The sequence below is a fragment of the Schistocerca nitens genome, chromosome 2, assembly GCF_023898315.1.
Source record: "Schistocerca nitens isolate TAMUIC-IGC-003100 chromosome 2, iqSchNite1.1, whole genome shotgun sequence".
Taxonomy (NCBI): Eukaryota; Metazoa; Arthropoda; class Insecta; order Orthoptera; family Acrididae; genus Schistocerca; species Schistocerca nitens.
Genome location: NC_064615.1, coordinates 826,040,844 through 826,061,764, shown reverse-complemented (window position 1 = coordinate 826,061,764; position 20,921 = coordinate 826,040,844). Strand labels below are relative to the sequence as shown.

Sequence of the window (20,921 nt, the reverse complement as noted above, 5' to 3'; positions counted from 1 at the left end):
CGAATTTGATGGCAATTGCTAGAAGGACACTTCATTTTTGTAAATTCTATTGACAATCAATAGGTACAACACCACACAAATCAGCACCACCTCCCAGGATTTTGCCGTCCCGTGCAAACATGTCAAGCGCCCCCCCCCCCCCCTTTTTCCACATAGTCAACTTTTCCCACAATATATTTCATACATGACACCTTATTTTCACATATCACACTCATTCGTTTCTTTGCTGTGAATATGTCTTTAAGATTAAAGCAGCAGTCAGTGATACATTTACAGTGCAATACATTTTAAGCCGTTTTTGTTGGAGGAAACATTTCTTTCGTAAATCGGAGCACACTGTTTCTGTACCATAGATAATTTTCAATAAGACCCTTGATTTTAAGAATAATTTGTATTTCCAATTTATTCTCACATTCCTTCATTTACACAAGATGGAATTGCCGCTCCCAAAAATCTGCCGCCCTGGGTGATGGCGCAGTTCGCCCCTCCCTACAGCCGGCCCTAACACTAATCAACACTACTTTTACATGGCTGCTTCTTGTTAGGCGCACAGTACTGTTACACAGGCTGCAGCTAATGTTGGCAGCGAACATAAATATTCCAGAGCTGGGCATCGCCAGTGGTCAGTTAGTCTTACTGTGACTAGGTTCAGTTGTTAATCTTTTGTCTCTTACTGTCCAGTTTAAAATGGACAAGTTTATAATTAGGAAGAAATGTGACAATGTGGCAAGTGTTAGCAATGGTGAAGCTAGACCCAGTGTTAGTGGTGCTGTGTGTGACAACAAAGACACAGATAGTGACGGAACTGTGGCGGTGACAAAAAACACTGTTCCCGGAAAAAACAACGCTGTGATCAGCCCTCTTGGAAACAGCAATTTGCATGGACCAATTACAATAAGGTAAAAGATGTTATTTTTTGCAAAATTTGCAGACGAATGTTTGAAGAAAATCGTTTTCAGTTTTCTCACAAAATGGAAAAAACTTGCATGGAAACTGGTTTTACGAACTGGAAGAAAGGGATAGAAAAACTGAAAGCGCATGAAGCATCGGGCTGCCACAGATAAGCTGTACTGAAATTCAAATCCTTACAATCAGATATCAATGTATTTAGCCAGATTTCCAAAGAAAAACTTACACAAATGAACAAAAACCGAGCTTGTTTACTAAAAATCATATAGCCACCAAAGAGCAATTTAGTATCTGTATAAGATTTGTTGATGCTTCGCTAGAGATAGAAGAATATTTTTTAGGGCTATACTCAATACAAAGTACCACAGCTAAGGCTCTGTTTGATATTATTATCGACATTTTAAGATGATTTGATTTGCCTACATCTAATTGTAGGAGCCAATGCTTTGACGGTTCAGCTAACATGGTCGGATTATATAATGGTGTCCAGGCAAAGTTTATGGAAATGGAGAAGAGAGCTATGTTTGTGCACTGTCTTGCACATTGTTTAAATCTAACACTATAAGACACTGTGAAAGCAGTTCCAGAATGCCGAAATGCATTGAATGTCATGAAGGACTTAATACATTTTGGGAGAGTTTCACATAAACGATTAGATCTTTTTGCTCACATGAAGGCAGATGCCTCTACAAATTTGAAACCACTCTGTCCTAAAAGGTGGGCCATAAGATACTTGGAAATGTCTTCAGTTTTGTCCAGCTATACAGAACTTCAGGAATTTTTTCTAAATGTTTCAAGAAATGACAATTAAGACACTGGGGCCAAAGCAAACGGCTTTTTGATTAATATGCAGACATATGATTTCTTTTTCATGTTATCACTTTTGGTAAAACTGTTTGGTCACATTGATACCGTAAACATAGCACTACAGAGGAAATCTCTACACTTAGAGGTCAATAAGATGATTTCCACTCTTGTAACTTCTATTAAATTTATGAGAAACAATTTTGAAGCATTCTGGGGTGAAGTAACTTCAAAATGTCAAGATATGGATGTTGATTCCCCAAAATTACCCCATAGAAGAAAAGTCCCTAAGAAATATGATGACTCCATCAATTCATCTGTAGAAACATTCACAGAAGTATGTGACAAATATAGAAGATCGTATTATGAAACAATGGATACATCCATCAGCTTCTTGGAATCACAGTTTAAAACTCAATCATTCATGTTTGGAAATCAAATTGAACAATTTCTTCTTGGTGGTGATAAAACATTCCTTTGGTATTTTATCTTTCTATGAATCAGATATAGACAAAGAACGCATGAGATTATCCGAAGTGGTGAGTCCGCGAATATTAGTTCATTGGATGACATAGTGAAATACATACAACAGGAAAACCAACTGTTTGACCTACTGCCTGAACTAGTGAAATTCATACGTGTAGAGCTGACGATTCCAGTAATGTCCTGCAACGCTGGGCGATCGTTTTCTTGTCTGCGAAGGGTGAAAATGTATCTTCGTTCCACAATGAGGCAGGATCATCGTTATGCCATCACCCTTCTCAACGCCCACATAGCTGAATCGATGAAACTCGACCTTGACACCATATATGACGAGTTCATATGCAGGAATGATCTGAGGAGGAGTACATTTGCCATCAAAAATTAAGGTATGTTTCTTCAACTTTATTTATGTATTTGTTTTGTACCACTACTGACCTATACTCCGACAGAAATGGCATTGTGATTGACGTTTCGGCGAGTCGAGGGGTAGGGGCTAGTCACCCGTAATTTGCACGATTCTCAGCTGTTTGCATTTTTCATTATCCTCACAATCTTTTTTTGTTTCTTGAACGTTGTTATGCTGGGAGGGGAATTTCCCAAGAATATGATGTCATAACTCAAAAGGGAAAGTATGCGTGCATAATACACCTCTCTCCTCCAGCACTTGTGTTGTTCCCTATAATTCTCATTGCATAGGTCATTTTAGACAGCTTAGAATTTAAGAATGTGATGTGAGAATTCCATTTCAGATTATCTTGTAAGTAAACAAAGCAATTTTGTTTCAGTGAAAATTTTTTGGTTTTCCAAAGAAATATTTGGTTTTACTGGATTTTTAATTTTGCTGTGTGTGGAATTGTAAAGTGGCTCTTTTTTTTTTTTTTTTTTTTTTTTTTAAGGGGTTAATCAGTAGCTTATTCCTCATAAACCACTCTGAAATCTTTTCATTTGTGACTTCAGCATACAGCCTAAAAGCATTTATATTTCCACCTTCAATCAATACACTGGTGTCACCTGCAAATAGGACTGGTTTGGAGTGTCGAACATGTAGATGGAAATGCAAAGTTACCTGTCAAATGTAGTACCTAATAAAATGATTCTTGACCCCCCAAAAATATTTTCAAGTCGGCGCCTCTGGGGTCAATCCATACCAAGTGGCCCATGAAAAAAATAATTTGTTGCTTGACCATCTCAGAAAAATTTTATATTTGCTTGCTGAATTCTCCAATATTTAATAGTCACAAAAATATTTTTTTAAAAAATTTATTGTTTATTACTTCGAAATGGCGGCCCTATTTGTTCCAGGCTGCATGCGTTTTTTCGTATTTGCAAGCATCTACATTTTTTACAATTATTTAGTAATGGATTGTCCTAAGCCTTTCAGATAAAATGCATTTAGGTCAACACACTCTGGGCTACAAATTAACATCATTATCACTTAGCTGAATGTATTCTTTATTATATTTTTAATAGTTAAAAGTTATCAGCCACAAATTAAAAAAACTCAATTTTTGAACAGTAGTTTTCCAAAGAAAGATTAATTTCTCAGCTTTAATATTTTTCTGCTATTACACTGTATAGTATAGTTACTTTTTATCGAGTATCAATGTTGAGCAGCTTACACTTAAAAAAATACACTAATTTAAAGATGGATTTTTTTAATTTTTCCTTTTTGTGGCCTACAATATCTTTATTGGGGGAACAGATAAAAATCTGAAAATTTCACAGTTAATAGACCTTTACGATACCAAACTTCAGTAAAAAATTTCAACTTTGAGATTCAATTGGAAGTTACAGAAAAAAGATTACAAACACAAGTCAAAAATACATTTTTAACATGCGCAATATCTGGTAGGCTATCAAATAAAGTATACCAATGCATAATGTAACACATCAAATTACACTAGATAATGATTATTTGTCGAAACAATGTTGTTGTAATTGTTTCAGCAAGCTAACAATTGCATCTGCAAGCCTATATAAGTCTGATTGTTGTCTTCCCCCTTACACCAACAATTGTCTACTCACACTTATTTAGCTAGAAGTTCTTAAAGTGTGCAGTTGAAAATGGTGTCTCAGTGTTCTGTTGGTGTTATTATTGATGAAGCATGTCATAAAATGTGTATGGAGTGCATCCTAAAGACATTACTTTAATCGAAGATTGCAGTGAAGAAGAAAAAAAGTTGTTTTACTTAAGAGTCGGCCCAGAGGTCAACTCAACATACAAGTACCGTGAAATGAAATACTTAAAAAAAATTCATCACCTTTTTGGTTGGTCTTGCATGGACCTTTTTGAGAATCATAAGAAACCTATAACAAAAGGTATGTGAGAAATAACATTTGATCATTATTCTAAAAATGAAAGCCCTTTTGTCAATATCATACCAGGAAAATCATCGTGTCCAACATGTTATTCTAAGATATTTGTAATTCAAAAGAAAAGCATAGTGAAACCTCAGATACAGAATTTTGAGACTTTTCAGCAGTTAAAAAAAGTAGATACAGCTTGTGAAATCCTGGGTATATGGCCTGCTAGAGTAAAATTAGAAAACTAAGTCAAGATAAAATACCAAGTGCCTTGAATACAAAAACTGAGAAAGTGGCAGCTACAGTCAAAAAGAATTTGGAAGTTTCGTTTCAAAATACATTTTGCACTAAAACAGATGGAAGTTCTAAAACTTCACCAACCGAATATGACGATTTGATAGAAAAACTAAAAACTAAATGCAGTACTTCAAACAATGAGGATAAAATTAAGATTATCAGTTTACTGCTGAATTCTAGGAGTCGAGCAAAAGTTAGTGGTGAATTTAATGCGTCAGAATGTCTTGTTAAGTTAACAAGGCACTTAGTAAAAGAACAGAGAATTTTACCAGCATTACAAAAGAAAAGTGCATCTAATTTGGTAGATGAAAACACAATCAACAAAGTTATTAAGTATTATGATGATGACAATAACAGCCATTTGATGTCTGGTAAAAAAGACTGTGTTCCTGTGAAAGGAATTGGTTCTAAGATTCAAAGACAAAAAAGGTTAATATTGTGTAATTTAAATGAACTATTCACTGAATTCAAAAAAAAGAAAACCCTGACATTAAAATAGGAAGATCAAAGTTTTGCGAGTTGAGACAAAGATGATGTATTGTTGCAGCGGCATCTGGCACCCATAATGTTTGTGTTTGTTTGTATCATCAGAATGTAAAGTTGATGACAGATGGAGCCAATCTTAGAGTTGACTATGAAGACCTTTTGGAAGTTATGGTATGCAATATTGACAGTTACAATTGCCTGATCAAGGGAAAATGTGAAGACGGTCTAGGCAAACATGCCTTACTTGACATGTTTGAAGAATCCGAAGACGACGATTTGATTCCTGACAATATAAAATACAAACAATGGGTGACACAAGACAGAACTGAAATGGTGATAGTAATAAAATCACGAGAAGAGTTTTTTGAAGTTTTGGTGGCTAACCTCGAAAATCTGAAAATGCATCATTTTATTGCAAAAGCTCAAAGAAAGTTTTGAAAGACAAAAAGCAAACCTTGGCAGCTGATGAATGCTTAGTTCTTGCTGACTTTTCGAAAAATTATTCCTTTGTTGTTCAAGATGAAGTACAAGGGCACCGCTGGGTAAACACACAGGCCACAGTTCATCCATTTGTATTCTATTATAAAGATGAAAATAAACTAATGAGCCACAGCTTGTGTCATAAGTGACTACCTTGAACACAACACTTCAACAGTGCACATTTTTCAACTAAAATGCACCACCCTTCCATAAAAAAGGTGATTTACAGGGCAGCAAGTCAATATAAACACAAACAAAAATTATTAACATCTCCTTTCATAAAGAAGATTTTGGGTTTGATGTAGAATGGCACTTTTTCACTTCATGCCATGGGAATAATGCTTGTGATGGTGTCAGGGATACAACAAAGCGAGCTGTTACAAAAGCAAGTCACAGCGGACCGATGACAATCATATCATAACACCTCAAGAAATGTTTGAATTCTGTAAAAAACATATCAAAGGAATTACCTATGTTTTTGTACAATGTGAGGAAATACAAGAAGTCTATGACAGTGTCTTGAAGGAAAGGTACAACACTTGTCAGAAGATTGAAGGCACTCTATGTTTTCATTGTTTTGTAATCCATTCACACAACTTACTGAAGTGTAAGGTCACATCAATTTCGCCTGATAGTGAACTTCATCATTGTGGAAAACTTGTACAACGAGTTCTTTAAAATAAAGACTTAGTGGCTTGTGTTTACGATGAACAGTGGTGGATTGGCAAAATTGATAATATTGACTGTCAAAACCAAGATGTTTATGTACTTTATCACCCTCCAGCACCAAGAAAATCTTTTGAACAAATTTAGAAGGAACAAGTTTGGATGCCACTTAAAAATGTACTAAGGAAGCCGTCTCCCATGGAATTTACAACTGTGACTGGGCAAACTTATAATGTGTGAACAAATTTCACAAATGTTCAATGAGCGATGAACTAAAAACATATAACAAGAGAACAATGTAATGTAATTAGCAGCCTTATTTTCAATAAAAAAAGTAAGTAATCATAGATATGATTAAATTATGTACTGTGACTGATTTTATTCCATAAGCCTAGATATCACAGATGTTAAAACATATTTTTGACTCGTGTTTGTAATTTTTTTCCATAACATCCAACTGAATCTCAAAGTTGAAATTTATGCTGAAGTTTGATATCATAAAGGCCTATTAACTGTGAAATTTTCAGATTTTTATCTGGTCTCCCAACAAAGCTATTGTAGGCCACAAAATGGAAACATTAAAAAAAAATCCATTTTCAAATTAGTGTATTTTTTTATGTGTAAGCTGCTCACCATTGATACTCTAAAGTAATTATACTATACAGTGTAACAGCAGAAAAACTATTAAAGCTGAGAAATTAATCTTTCTTTGGAAAACTACTGTTCAAAAACTGAGTTTTTTTAATTTGTGGCTGATAACTTTGAACTATTAAAAATATAATAAAGAATACATTCAGCTAAGTGATAATGATGTTAATTTGTAGCCCAGAGTGTGTTGAACTAAATGCATTTTATCTGAAAGTCTTAGGACAATCCACTAATGAATAATTGTAAAAAAATGTAGACGCTTGCAAATATGAAAAAAATGCATGTGGCCTGGAACATACATGGCCACCATTTCAAAATAAAAAACAATATTTTTTTTTAAATATATTTTTGTGACTACTAAACATTGGGGAATTCACCCAGCAAATATAAAATTTTTCTGAGATAGTCAAGCAACCAATTATTTTTTTTTCTCAGACCACTTCGTGTGAATTGACCCAATATTATAACAAAAGAGGTAAAATGGAAATAACTGTGTCTATACATCAATGTGCTCACATTCTGACAAGAAAGTAGTAGGCCTCTACAAAAAGACAAGAAAGAAATTTGTTTTTGGAACAGCAATAAGCTGGTTTATGAATTCAATGATTACTGGCAACTAGTTTTGGCCACGATACTATTTTCAAGTGAACATATTTATTTATTTGTCCACACAAATCTCTCAGCAATTTTTGTCATTTTATATATGTGTATTATTTGTTTAATTTGGAAAATGTACTATATTTCCTTTTTAGGTATTGTTTTATATTACTTGAGCTATACCTTTGATTTGATTTTAACCTACAAACTTATTCATAATCTTATGGTACATTTTTGTCATTTTATATATGTGTATTATATCTGTTGTATGTAATCATGACTCATTCCACATCCTTGTGATTTATCACAATACGGATTAATGGAATACGAAATAAATAAATAAATAAAATAAAAGCAATATATATATATCATACACAACATATTGAACAGAAAATCTTTTTATCTGTTGGTCTTCTAATGGCATGCCATTTAAATTTTTGTAAAAAACTATATCCATATCATGAACAGTTACAAATCTGGGTACATACTGTACATTTATAACTTCTTAGTATGATTGAAAGTTTGACTCACATGTGCTCGTGCATAAGATAATGAGCGATTGAATAAAAATAGTTTTGTAGTAGGTAGAATGCCATTATACTCAAAAGACCTGATTTGTAACTATGATATTTACGCCTCACTTGGCAGTCATTCTATTGCCCTTTGCCTTGCAGCCTGTACAATTTGTATGATAATCATGATTCATGAATCACCTGCCATCCATACTCTGTAGATATGTATCCGTTACATGGACATATCTGAATTGGGTCCGCACAGACAGCTAATGTTTTTATACAATAATTACCCGACCTTACAATATTCTGATTATAACTGCTTCATTGCAAACAGTTAAGTCAGAAAGTTACAAACAACTGTACTAGGGAAACCTAAACAATTAACAATGACTATTAATTTGCAGAGATAAATATGGACAGCTCTGCACAAATTTAAAAGATCTGTGGAAATTCTTTGGTGTTACCAACAGCGATTAACATAATTGCCATGGACTTCATAGTTCAGTCACGTGTGCATGAAAGTCTGGCAGCAGTGTGTTAACCGGCATAGAAATATACCAGGACTGCAGTGTTATTGTGAAAGCTACTGGAACAATGCACCCACAATCAACAAGTGGCTCATCAACAAAAATAAGCAATACAACAAAGCTTGAAGAGTCACAATACAACTCTCGCCCAATGCTCAAACAACTCAATGGCACTCCTCAAGGCTCTTGAGTTCTTACACTTGCATGCTAGTTCATCTACTCTTTAATGAAATCTGCAGTTGTCAGCTTCACAGAATTTATATATTGGCATGACAAGAAACAGAAATGATTTTCACATATGCCATGCATTCACGTGCAGATTTCCAAGCAGAGCACTGAATTCTGATGCATAAATGTAGACACTACAGCATACAATTTTAAATATTCCAATTCAGTTACTCAACACTGAGGTACACATCCTAATAACTATTGTGTACTGGTTGCTACTGCAGGGAATAATGGCTCAAATGGCTCTAAGCACTATAGGACTTAACATCTGAGGTCATCAGTCCCAGGGAATAATGCTCACTGTAGAGTACATAAGCATATATATTCTCTACACACATCGTTTTCCTCTGACAAATATCAACTGTATAAATGAGTAATCTGCACTATTAGGTAAATGGCAACTACTATTGAGGAAAAGCAGCAGCAGTCTTTCTTAAAGTAGCGATTTTTCGGTCACTCGTTTACGGTCATTTTACTACATACAATACTGCTAATGTCCTCGATTACTATCAAAACCTGCATATTATATGCATTAACGTAATTGATAGCTGGTGCAAGTAGTTTCTATCTGCGCAAGTGTCTTCCTCCTTTATTACTGATAAGTATTTGAAAAACGATTGTTTCAGTTAATTTGTAGACTTTTCCTGCTATCCGTTACCTCTGTCGTCCCACGTTCATCAAAATAAATTATTAACTCAGATTTTTAATACCGTATCTACACCAAATTAACAAGTACAAATTTTGTTAAATATAAATGACACAAACTTTCCACAGCAAATCACACTGTTTAGAGTGGGGTGAGAATAAGATTTTGTTTACAGAATAAACCTAACACAAAAGCAGCATAAATATTTCCTTACACTGCCATCCAAAACTAATATTAGGACCACTGCCAACTTCATATTTACAACCAAGGAATATTCGTTTACAAACTATTGTTCATAATTATGTAAGAGGCGTTTGTTGCTTTTGGAAATTGCGTTTCTGGAGTGTATTGTCTATCGTCTGTTACATACGGCAACAACGGTTATTTATTGCAGTTTATTTTCCTTAATGTAATACCTCTGTCTGTTTTAAACCTGAATAATCACTTAAAATGGCAACCTCAATTGGTTGCACATGACAGACAGAGGGTTTTGATTTTTTCCCGTCGGTCAGCTGATTTCAACTGATCTCGATCTTACACCTGCTTCCTTATTTCATTTTTGACCGCTCATTCGTCAACAATTTTCGCCAACGCTTCATATGACAGATTTAATCTATGTACTTACTTCTACGTTTACGGTTGTAAAAGCTTGAAAATATCACCTGTCGATTAAACATTACTATTTTCTGATTAGCCTCATTTCATGATACTAATAAGTATACTTTTTTGCGTGACTGTCAAGTAATTGCTTATTGCTTACGACACACCAGCGATTATACTGCCGCAGATATTTCATTTGCGTTTACTTCGGCAAAGAAGATCGAAGTGTATAAAATGGTTCATGACTGATACTAAATTATATTTAATAATAAGCTGATGAGTGTGACTGAGGAATAAAAACAACTCATCTCCGAATCTACGACAGCAATGGGCATTCCAGTGCCCTTTGAGGTGTAAAATGTCTATGAATAGACGAAAGGTGAGTGTGAGAGGCGGACGGGTGACACATACATTTTGTGCTGTCAATGTTGACAATGTGTAATTTTATACACCTTTTCATACACTGAGAAATTCGACAATATGACGTTTCTGGCAACAACAGTGAAAGTCCGTTTTATTTTATTTTTCAGCCCGAAGTAAAATTATGTTTCAGTATCTGACACCTTAGTTCAATGCTATGTAAAGTCGCTGTTATTACTAAATGCCGTAGACGGTCAGATTTGTTTTTTTGGTGTATGAAAATAAAGTGTTTGCGAGAATCCATACGTGGTGGGCACTTGGCTGTATACAATTTATTTAAAGATCTGCTTATTTTATCACTGATGATTCACTATCTCCAGTTGCCCAAACCGAAGTTTGAAACCGTTAATTTTAACGGTGATACCCTCCCACACATTAACCTTGCAATTGTGTGGATTCATGAGGTGTTTTTTTTTTCCCCCCCCCCCCAAGTACTTATAGGTAGGACCAGTGGCAAAGGAAGCTAGATTTAAGTTCGTCACTTATATTGACATGAACCGCGTTTATTTTGGAAAGTTATTACATCAAACTAGAAATAATCCAAAATTTAACGTTTTAGTACGCCCATTATATTTAATTTTGACTGTTGGTTCGTGATGTCTGTGCCTTCACTGATTTTTGATAATATGAACAAATCTTTGTAAGTAATCTAGCTGATCAGTGAAGTAACATAAGGGGTCAAATTAATCTTGGCTGTTTGTGCACAACCCTATCAATCAATAGATAACATGTAATAAAAGACATCTCCTTCTCCTCCCCCCTCTCTCCACCATCATGCTCACCTTTGTGCAAGTAGTGTACAACTGTCACAGAGCTTTCCAGGTTTGTCCTAAATTTACTCATGTTTATAATACAAATATAGCAATTTTTGAAAAGTTAAATTTTCTTTACTCTTTTATATGTTATTTTCTGTTGCATAATAGCTCATAAACTTGTTTTTTCTTTAAATTACAGATAAGAGGCTGATTATTTTCCCTGAAGTGCAGCTTTCAAGTTGGGCAGCAATGGCCAGAGATCAAGTTGTTCTGAGCTTTCATGACACACTTTTGCACAGATCTGACATTGAGCTACTAACAGGTCCATACTGGTTAAATGATACACTTATAAGTTTTTATTTTGAATACTTACAAAGGGTGTTATTGGTGAATCAAAAAGATTATTTATTCATTGGACCAGAAGTAACGCAATGTCTGAAGGTATTACCATTTGAGGAAATAAATGTGTTTTTGGACCCACTAAATGCAAAAGAATATAAATATATTTTCCTTGCATTGAATGATTCTGGCATAGTTGAGACAACTGGTGGTACCCACTGGAGTTTACTAGTTTACTGCAAGCTGGAAGATACATTTTTCCATTTTGATTCTGCTTCTGGCTTTAATATTTGTCATGCAAAAGTACTGGCAGATGGGCTTTCAAAGTATTTCTCTCCAATTGCTAAATCAGTCTTTATTGAAGTACCATCTCTCCAACAGATAAACTCTTATGACTGTGGGGTTCATTTACTGTGTAATGTCGACCACATTATAGGGGTGTCTAAACAATGTAAGAGCTTAAGAGACATTGGTTTAGTAAACAGAATGATTGTAAATACAAAGAGAATGGAAATTTTGGACTTGATTGAAACTCTTTCAGAAAAGAGGGAATAAAAATCTTATGTACTTTCTGTGTATATTATCTGATTTATTGTACCCGTTGTATACCATGCATGGAATTGTACATTAAGAAAAACCTGCACATACATGCCTACAACTACATTAGGCCTGTTGATATGCTGTATCAGCCAATGGATTTGAAAGATTAAGCTATACTAGAAATGCAGTCAGACACAATGCTTCTGCAATATTAGATGGGTGCCATTAGTGAGAAGGATTAAAAAAAACTAGTTCTAATTTGTTGGTAAATATTCTGATGTTTATGCTTGGGGGGTGGGGCATATTTGGTGTAGCAATAAGACAAAAAATATCAGAAGGAATACCTTTTATCTATACTAATACAAAGATTCCCATTAATACTGGAGAATTTTGGGCATTAGGGAAATGCCTTATTGTCATCAGTGTGTGTGTGCATCTAAAAGCCCTGTGTTTTTATGTAGGATCCTGATGGATAAGTAGTTATGATTATTAGATGTTAACTGTTTGGCCATGAATTCATATACTTAGGTGTTGTGGTTTAGTAATACTGTGATAATGAATGTGATTGTAAGTTAGGAAATATTCATTTAATGCCCTCTGAATAATTTATGCATCTCTATTCTATACTTTGTACAAAATCTTACCTGACTGAATATTCAAGAGAGGGAAACATGGAACATGTCGTAATTTCATTCTTAGATGCAAAAGTTATAGTGCAGACAGGGATAGAATGCTTCATTATTTCATGTATCATAGGGATTTTCAGTGTACAGATAATTACAAATAATTAACTCAGTAAATGAGGAGGATGTTAATCAGTTGGACACCTGAGTAAGCGCATGGGCCATGTCTTATACTGACTTCTAAGAAAAATGCACTAATGGTTGTTTTAACTGCAAATAATAGAAATAGCACATAAGAAATCATTTCATTAGATTTGTTAGAATTGTTTGTTTGTTTGTTTGTTTGTTTAAGAATAATAATAATTACAGAATGCATTACGTAATACAGCTTCACTGATGAAAGGCGTCTTGGTCTTTCCTTCATGCCATATACGGAATATTAGTTAAAAACAAAAGAAATGCAGCAGCCCATTAAGTTAATGTTCACCGCCACTTAAACACAACATATGGTCATCTATAACATGCGTAAAGATTTCAAAAGTCCCACACAATTAATAAATGGAGAAAACAGCTCTTCATTTGATGGCAAAACCTTATATACAGCTGCTATTATCTGTATGTCCATCTAAACAAATATCAGATATATTATGAAAAGGAAACTTGCTACTCACCATATAGCAGAGACGCCGAGTCACAGATAGCCATAACAAAAAGACTGTCACAATACAAACTTTCGGCCAGCAATGTCTTTGTCGAAACTAGATATCTCTCCCTCCCTCCCCCCCCCTCCCTCCAGTCTCTCTCTCTGTGTGTGTGTGTGTGTGTGTGTGTGTGTGTGTGTGTGTGTGTGTGTGTGTGTGTGTGTGTGAGAGAGAGATATATATAATCCCCCCCACCCCCACCCCGCCCGAGACAAAGGCCTTGTTGGCCGAAAGCTTATATTGTGACAGATATCTACACTATATGGTAAGTAGCAACTTTCCTTTTCATAATATTGTTACATTCCATCTTGGACTTTCCATTGTTTGCAATATGAAATATAAACAATTTAGGAATAAAGGAGACCACTCACCAAATAGCAGAAACATCGAATTGACAGGCACAGACAAACAAAGAAAACGTGATAGCTTTTAAAAAAATAAATCCCCCTTGGTTGAACTAGAATATGTGTGTGTGTGCAACCCCCCCCCCCCCCCCCCCCCCACGCGCTCTCTCTCTCTCTCTCTCTCTCTCTCTCTCTCTCTCTCTCTCTCTCGGAATGTAGGAGGGAGGAGTAGTGGGTGCATGGGTGTACAGTCTAGGTATGGATGCTGGAGAGCCAGTGCACAGAGAAGGTGACATGGATTGGGAGGGAGTGACAGGACAGAGGAAGGGAAAACTGTTGTGTGGAAGGTGTCAGTGAGTTAATGGAGATTGAGGCAAGGAGGTGTATGGGATCGAAGGATGTATCGCAAGGACTCCTCCCACCTGTGTAGTTCAGAGAAGCTGGTGCTGGAGGAACCAGATGGCCCAGGTTGTGAAGCAGCCTTTGAAACCAATCATGTGCTCAGATGCCTGTTGTGACATTAGGAGGCCAACTTTGTTCTAAGCCTCAGTTTGGCAGTGGCAATTGATTCCGGTGGACAGCCGGTTGGTAGTCATACCAACGAGAAAGCCGTGTTCTGATTGCAACAGAGTTTGGTATATGACATGGCTGCTTTCACAGATTGTCCAGTCACTGCTGGTGTAGGATGAGCCCATGATAGGACTGGAGTAGCAAGTGGGTTGGGGGGGTTGAGCAAGTCTTGCACCAACATGTTCCACAGGGATATTATCCCTGTGGTAAGGTGTGGGGAGTGTCATAAGAATGGACCAGGATGTTGTGTAGGTTAGGTGGGTAATGGACTATCATTTTAGGACGTGTGGGAAACATGTTGTGTACAATGCCCTTCATTTCTGTGCATGATGATAGATAATCAAAGGCATGGGAAAGGATATGGCAAAGTTGTTCCAGTCCAGGGCGACAGTGGATGATGAGTGGGAGTGCTCATTTATAGCTGAGACTTCGGGCTGGTTGGAGGATTTGGGGTGTGTGAGGATATGGCAGGGGAAATCTGTTTGCAGGCTGGTTTGGGGGCTCATGGCTGTCTGTGAAATACCTCGTGAGACCTTCAGCATACTGGGAAAAGGAGTTATTGTCACTGCAGATGTGCTGTACATGGTTGGCCAAGCTGTATGGGAATGATTTTTTTGGTGTGAAAGATATGACAGCTGTCAAAGTGCAGGTACTGTTTTGGTGGTTAGTGGCATCCACCTATTCCAATCTGGCCTCACCATCCTTCCCCAGGTGCCTTCCTACAAACAATACTGTCTTAGAAATTCAAAATATCCTGACCTAATCATTCTCCCTGTAAGTAAAGACTCCACCACAGTTGTGGTGAATCACATTGACTATCTGAAAGAAGGTTTCTGCCAACTTTCTGACTGCTCTACCTACAACATTTGCCTTAGTGATCCCATCTCAGAAGCCCAGCATAATTTCCAATCTCTACTGTAATCCTTAGGCCCATCTCAGAACCTTTCCTGAGACGATCCTTCTCCTCATCCCAAGACACCCTGCACATCATCCTTCTACATGCTCCCCAAAAACTGAAAACTCAATAATCCTGGACACCCTACTATAGCTAATTATTATGCTCCTACTGAAAGAATTTCAGCACTTACTGACCAACACCTCCAAGCAGTTGCTAGAACCTGGCCTTTGATATCAAAGACAGTAACCACTTCCTTGGCCACCTTTCCAACATCCACACACCTTTACTTCCTGGATCCCTACTATCACTGTTGATGCCACCTCGCTATACATCAGCGTCCCGCATTCCCATGGTCATGCCATTATCAAACACCACCACTCCCAACGACTGTCAGACTCTAAACCCATTACCTCATCATTCCTCATACACCTTACCAGACATAACTATTTCTCTTTTGAGGGGAAGGTATAAAAACAAACCTGTGGCACAGACATGGGCACCCACTTAACAACCTCCTGTGCCAACCTTTATTATGCCATTTAGAGGAAACTGTCCTAACCTTCAAAACTCCGAACCTCTTGTCTGGTTCAGGATTCATTGATAGTATCTTCATGATCTGGGCTCAGTGCCAAAACGTCCTAACCTCATTTATGCGCAACCTTGACATCTCCTTTCACATCTCCTTCAGCCGGTACTCCTGAACCCAGCCTGTCGCCTTCCTGGATGTTGATCTCCACCTCTCTGATGTCTTATGTCCATTTTTAGCCCACAAACCACTGTCACTACCTGCATTTCAACAACAATCCCTTCCATGCCAAAAAATCTCTCTCATACTGCCTGGCCAACTGTGGACAGTGTATCTGCTGTGACAAGAACTCCTTCCCCAGTATGCTGAAGGTCTCACAAGTGCCTTCACAGGCATGCACTACCCCCCCCCTCCCCCCCCCTCCCCCCCCCCTAAAACTAGTCTGCAAACAGATTTCCCATACCATAACCTCATACATCTCTAATCCCCCCTCCCCTCGTCACCCATTCCCACTCTGGACTGGAACAACTATATTTCACCGGGTGTTGATAATCTGATATCACGCTCAGTAATGAGGGATGTCATATCCAAGATCCTTTACACCTCTCATAAAGTGGGGTCCCATCACTCACCCAACCTACACAACATCCTACTCCATCCTTATGCCACTCCTAGTCCCCTTGCCACAAGGATTATATCACTGTGGAAGATCCGTGTGCAAGACCTGCCCAATCCATCCACCCAGCACTTGAAACTCAAGTCCTGACATGACACGGGCTTATCCCATCCCATCAGTGGCGGGGCCCCCTATGAAAGCAATAGTGTCATATACCAACTGTGTTGCAAACAGCCAACCAGCCATCCACCATAATGAATGGCCACTGTCAAACTGTGGGCAAGAACAACCAATGGCACAATGTGCAGCTGAACAGAACATACTGGATTTCAATGGCTGCTTAACAATGCGGGCCATCTGGATCCTCTCCTTAACCACCAGTTTTTCTGAATTACACAAAAGGGACTTGTCTTTGCATCTCATTCTTCACTCCTGTAACACTCCTGGTGTCAGTCTCCTTTAACGTGCCCTTCCCACACCCTCTACCCAATGGTTTCCACTTCCTCCGTCCTCTCACCTCCCTCCCAATCCATGTCACAACCACTGTATGCTGCACCCCACGGCCTGCAACAACCATGCATCACATACCTTGTCCATGCACCTACTACTCCTCCATCTTGTATTCTTAGTCAACAGACCTGTAGCCACCCTCTTGACCTCTCTTTCCCTCCACTCACCCCACCCTAGTTCTGCTAAAACACAATCCCGTTTTTCTGAAATCCAACAAGTTTTCTTTCTCTTTTATGTGTGCCTGTCAGCGGCTCAGTGTTTCTACTATCCAATGAGTGGCCTTTACTCCTAAATTATTTACAGCTTACCAGAACCTATCTACTATATAAAATAATAACGAACCTGGCAGTGTTTCACAGTTGCTAAATATGTATGGGAATTTGCCATATGCCCTAATATCCGTTCTCCCCTCTCTCTGTGCAATTCCTCCTCTCCCCTCTCTTTGTCCATCTCCTCCTGCTGTTAGCAAAAATCTCAAAAAATTCTTGACAGACTTAATTCAAATTTTTACATGACACTCTGTACACCACCACATCCTCCTCCCCCTCTCTCCTTCATCTCTTCCTTCTGTCTATCTACCCTATCTACGGCCAACCCCTGGCCTCGTCTCTGTCCATCTGACCCCCCCCCCCTTTTCTCTCTCTCTCTCTCTCTCTCTCTCTCTTGCTCTATCTGAGTTTGAGCCTTGTTCATTGTTATTGCCAATGAATCTTTGCTGGGGACTGAAGTCACTTAAAATGAGTAGGTAAAGCAATTGAGACAATTGGTCTACAGGATTCAAGAGACCTCTCCTGCTTCTGGATCAGTGGGGATAGTAGCTTCAATAAATTGTTTTGGACAATTCAGATTTCGTAGTAGTTACTATTTTTGTATAATATCTATATAACTATATAAAGACAATTCATCCTTATTTAAAATTGTAACCAAAAATCTTAAAAAGTTTGTGACTGATTTACTTCAAATTTTTACACAGTACTCTATAAAACATTCGGATGGACTTAGCCGACCTATGTATTTGATATACCGGGTGATCAAAACGTCAGTATAAATTTGAAAACATAATAAACCACAGAATAATGTAGATAGAGAGGTAAAAATTGACAGACATGCTTGGAATGACATGGGCTTTTATTAGAACAAAAAAAAAGGTATTGCTAGACGCGTGAAAGATCTCTTGCGGGCATCGTTTGGTGATGATCGTGTGCTCAGCCGCCACTTTCGTCATGCTTGGCCTCCCAGGTCCCCAGACCTCAGTCCGTGCGATTATTGGCTTTGGGGTTACCTGAAGTCGTAAGTTCATCGTGATCGACAACATCGTGAAAGACAACATCCGACGCCAATGCCTCACCATACCTCCGGACATGCTTTACAGTGCTGTTCACATCATTATTCCTCTACTACAGCTATTGTTGAGGAGTAATGGTGGACATGTTGAGCATTTCCTGTAAAGAACCTCATCTTTGCTTTGTCTTACTTTGTTATGCTAATTATTGCTATTCTGATCAGATGAAGCGCCATCTGTCAGACATTTTTTGAACGTTTGTATTTTTTTGGTTCTAATAAAACCCCATGTCATTCCAAGCATGTGTGTCAATTTGTACCTCTCTATCTACATTATTCCATGATTTATTCAGTTTTCAAATTTATACTGACTTTTTGATCACCCGGTATATGGTATATAAATATACGGGTAAAAATCTCTACTACTATATGAATACGAGTTATCGTTTAATATTGTTACCAAAAATCTCAAAAAGTTCCTGTCCGATTTACTTCAAATTTTTACATGATAACGGTATGCATAAGAAGAGGAAATGTTGTTAGCAAAAATCTCCACATTCTTGACAGACTTACTTCAAATTTTTACATGACCCTGTAATATACATTTAGACAAACATAAGCTATACATTTTTCTAAACATCGTCATACAGGTTTTTCTGTTAGAAACAACTGTGAGAAAGAAAATTCTGTGTTTGTCATGCTGTGAAAATGTACAGTTTTGTTTTCTTTTTTACATTCAGTTTTAGCTATAACAATGGGGCATTTAAATTATCAAACAAATTGTTTCTCGAATACATATATATAGAATTTTAAACAAAATTGTAAACACAGCTATGTGCTGTTTTGCTTTCTTCCCTGCAGTCCGTTTTAACAGAAAACAGGAAAGTTGTATTTATGGATTATTGGCTTATGATTTACTACAGAATTTGAATCACCCAACACTTTGTAATCCTACCCATTTACAGACTAAAATTATGTGAAATCATTGAAGCTATTATCCCAGCAGCAAGAGAGGTCTCTCAGAGCAGTATACCGATGATCGCAATCGAATTACCCATTCATTTTAATCAACTTCAATTCCCAAGCAAAGTTTCACTCACAAAGGCAATAAACAAGGCTCAGGCTCAGAGAGGGGGAAAAGAGGAGTACAGCAGAGAGGGGGAGGGGATAGAGAAAATGGATATGGAGAGGTTGAAGATGAGGGTAGACGGAGAAGGGGGTGGGGGAAGGAGATTGAGAGAGACAGAGGTGAGGAGGAGGAGGAGGAGGAGGAGATGGACAGAGATAGGGGAAAGAAGAAGATTACAGCATATATCCAATTCCCACACTTATTTAGCAATTGCGAAGCATTGTTGAGTTCACTGGTTATATATAAAGAGAGAGAATATGTATGGGAAAAACAGTTTGTTTAATGGTTTAAATGCCCTGCTATCGTAGTTAAAACTGACTGAGTGAAAGAAAACTAAACCACGCATTTTCACAGCACATCATTTTTCTTGTTAGAGCTGGCTGTAGTAGAAAATGTGTACATTGTTGTTTATGAAAAAAGTATGCTGCCTACATCCATCTGAATGTTTATAGAAAGAATGTCAAGAACTTTTCGAGATTGCTACTAACAATGTTTCTCATTTATACAGTACATATGTATTTATACAATATATATATATTGAAAAAATATGTGGCCTTTGTCCATTTGAACATTTATTACAGTATCTTGTAAAAATTTGAAATAAATCAATCAAAAACTTTTTGAGATTTTTGGTAACAACCTTCAACAACAAATTTTGTTTATATAGTACTGTAGATTTTATTTATACTTTTAGATACATAAATAGGATAAAAATCTGTAGCCTATGTCAGTATGTATATTTATTAGAGTATCATGTAAAAATATGAAGTAAATCGGACAAGAACTTTTTGAGATTTTTGGTAACAATTTACTACACGAAGGTTCAGCTTGTGTGAATTATCGTCTGATTGTGACATAGACACTAGAAAACAATTGGACAGTGCCTACAGTGTGCAAGATACATACAAGTTTAAGCACTTTTTGCTATCTTCAACGGATTATTATTATTTTTACTACTATTACTACTACTACTACTACTACTACTACTACAACTGTTAATAATATTCTGCTTCACATATTGCTGTCAGTTATTTTATGCTGGTAGTGTCTTGGTGCTGTCTTCCTCTTTGCCATTATGCTGTCTTCCTCTTTACCATTATATTACACATGTTCACTATTCCACTTGTATTTTATATTATCATGAAAATACTAAGTTTTTGCCATCAGCTCAAGTGTTATGCCCTCAAGTATTTCTTTGCACGGAAACTAACTAGAGCTACAATATTACAAAGATAATTACAGATGTTAGGTTAATAAGGAACACAAGGGGGAGAAAAAGAAGAATAGTCACATATTTACAACAGGTCAGTGCGTGGACAAAGGTGTACTACTCAACACAATATTACTGCAACTGGCCATCATTGGAAACACCTGTTGACATTACAGTAAACAAGCACAGTTGCAACTAAGGAAAACACATCACACTGTCAATGCTTTCAGGTCAGTGAAGCATAAACTGTCAAACCTGATTACACACTC

General features: G+C 37.0%; 2 protein-coding genes across 3 annotated transcripts in view; one reads left to right on the top strand and one right to left on the bottom strand.

Annotated features, from left to right (window-relative positions):
- The window catches only part of LOC126237091 (disks large homolog 5-like), a 212,172-nt gene extending 201,821 nt beyond the window's left edge, over positions 1–10,351 (bottom strand). Inside the window, exon 1 of the mRNA XM_049946894.1 lies at positions 10,216–10,351. The gene's annotated coding sequence lies outside the window, so the exon portion shown is untranslated. The remainder of the gene's footprint in view (positions 1–10,215) is intronic.
- A 22-nt stretch (positions 10,352–10,373) lies between these two features.
- LOC126237093 (sentrin-specific protease 8-like) lies at positions 10,374–12,282 on the top strand. 2 transcript variants are annotated; one of them, XM_049946898.1, is made up of 2 exons: positions 10,374–10,569; positions 11,565–12,282. In XM_049946898.1, the coding sequence occupies exon 2, from the start codon at positions 11,615–11,617 to the stop codon at positions 12,257–12,259; it is 645 nt and encodes a 214-aa protein (XP_049802855.1). In that variant the 5' UTR covers positions 10,374–10,569; positions 11,565–11,614; the 3' UTR covers positions 12,260–12,282. The 2 variants fall into 2 exon arrangements, with proteins under 2 accessions (XP_049802855.1, XP_049802856.1); XM_049946899.1 differs by lacking the exon at positions 10,374–10,569 and adding an exon at positions 10,589–11,432.
- Positions 12,283–20,921: the final 8,639 nt, after the last annotated feature.

Excerpts from the sequence above, each read along its gene's own strand:
- LOC126237093 (XM_049946898.1), top strand. The coding sequence starts at position 11,615 with ATGGCCAGAGATCAAGTTGTTCTGAGCTTTCATGACACACTTTTGCAC.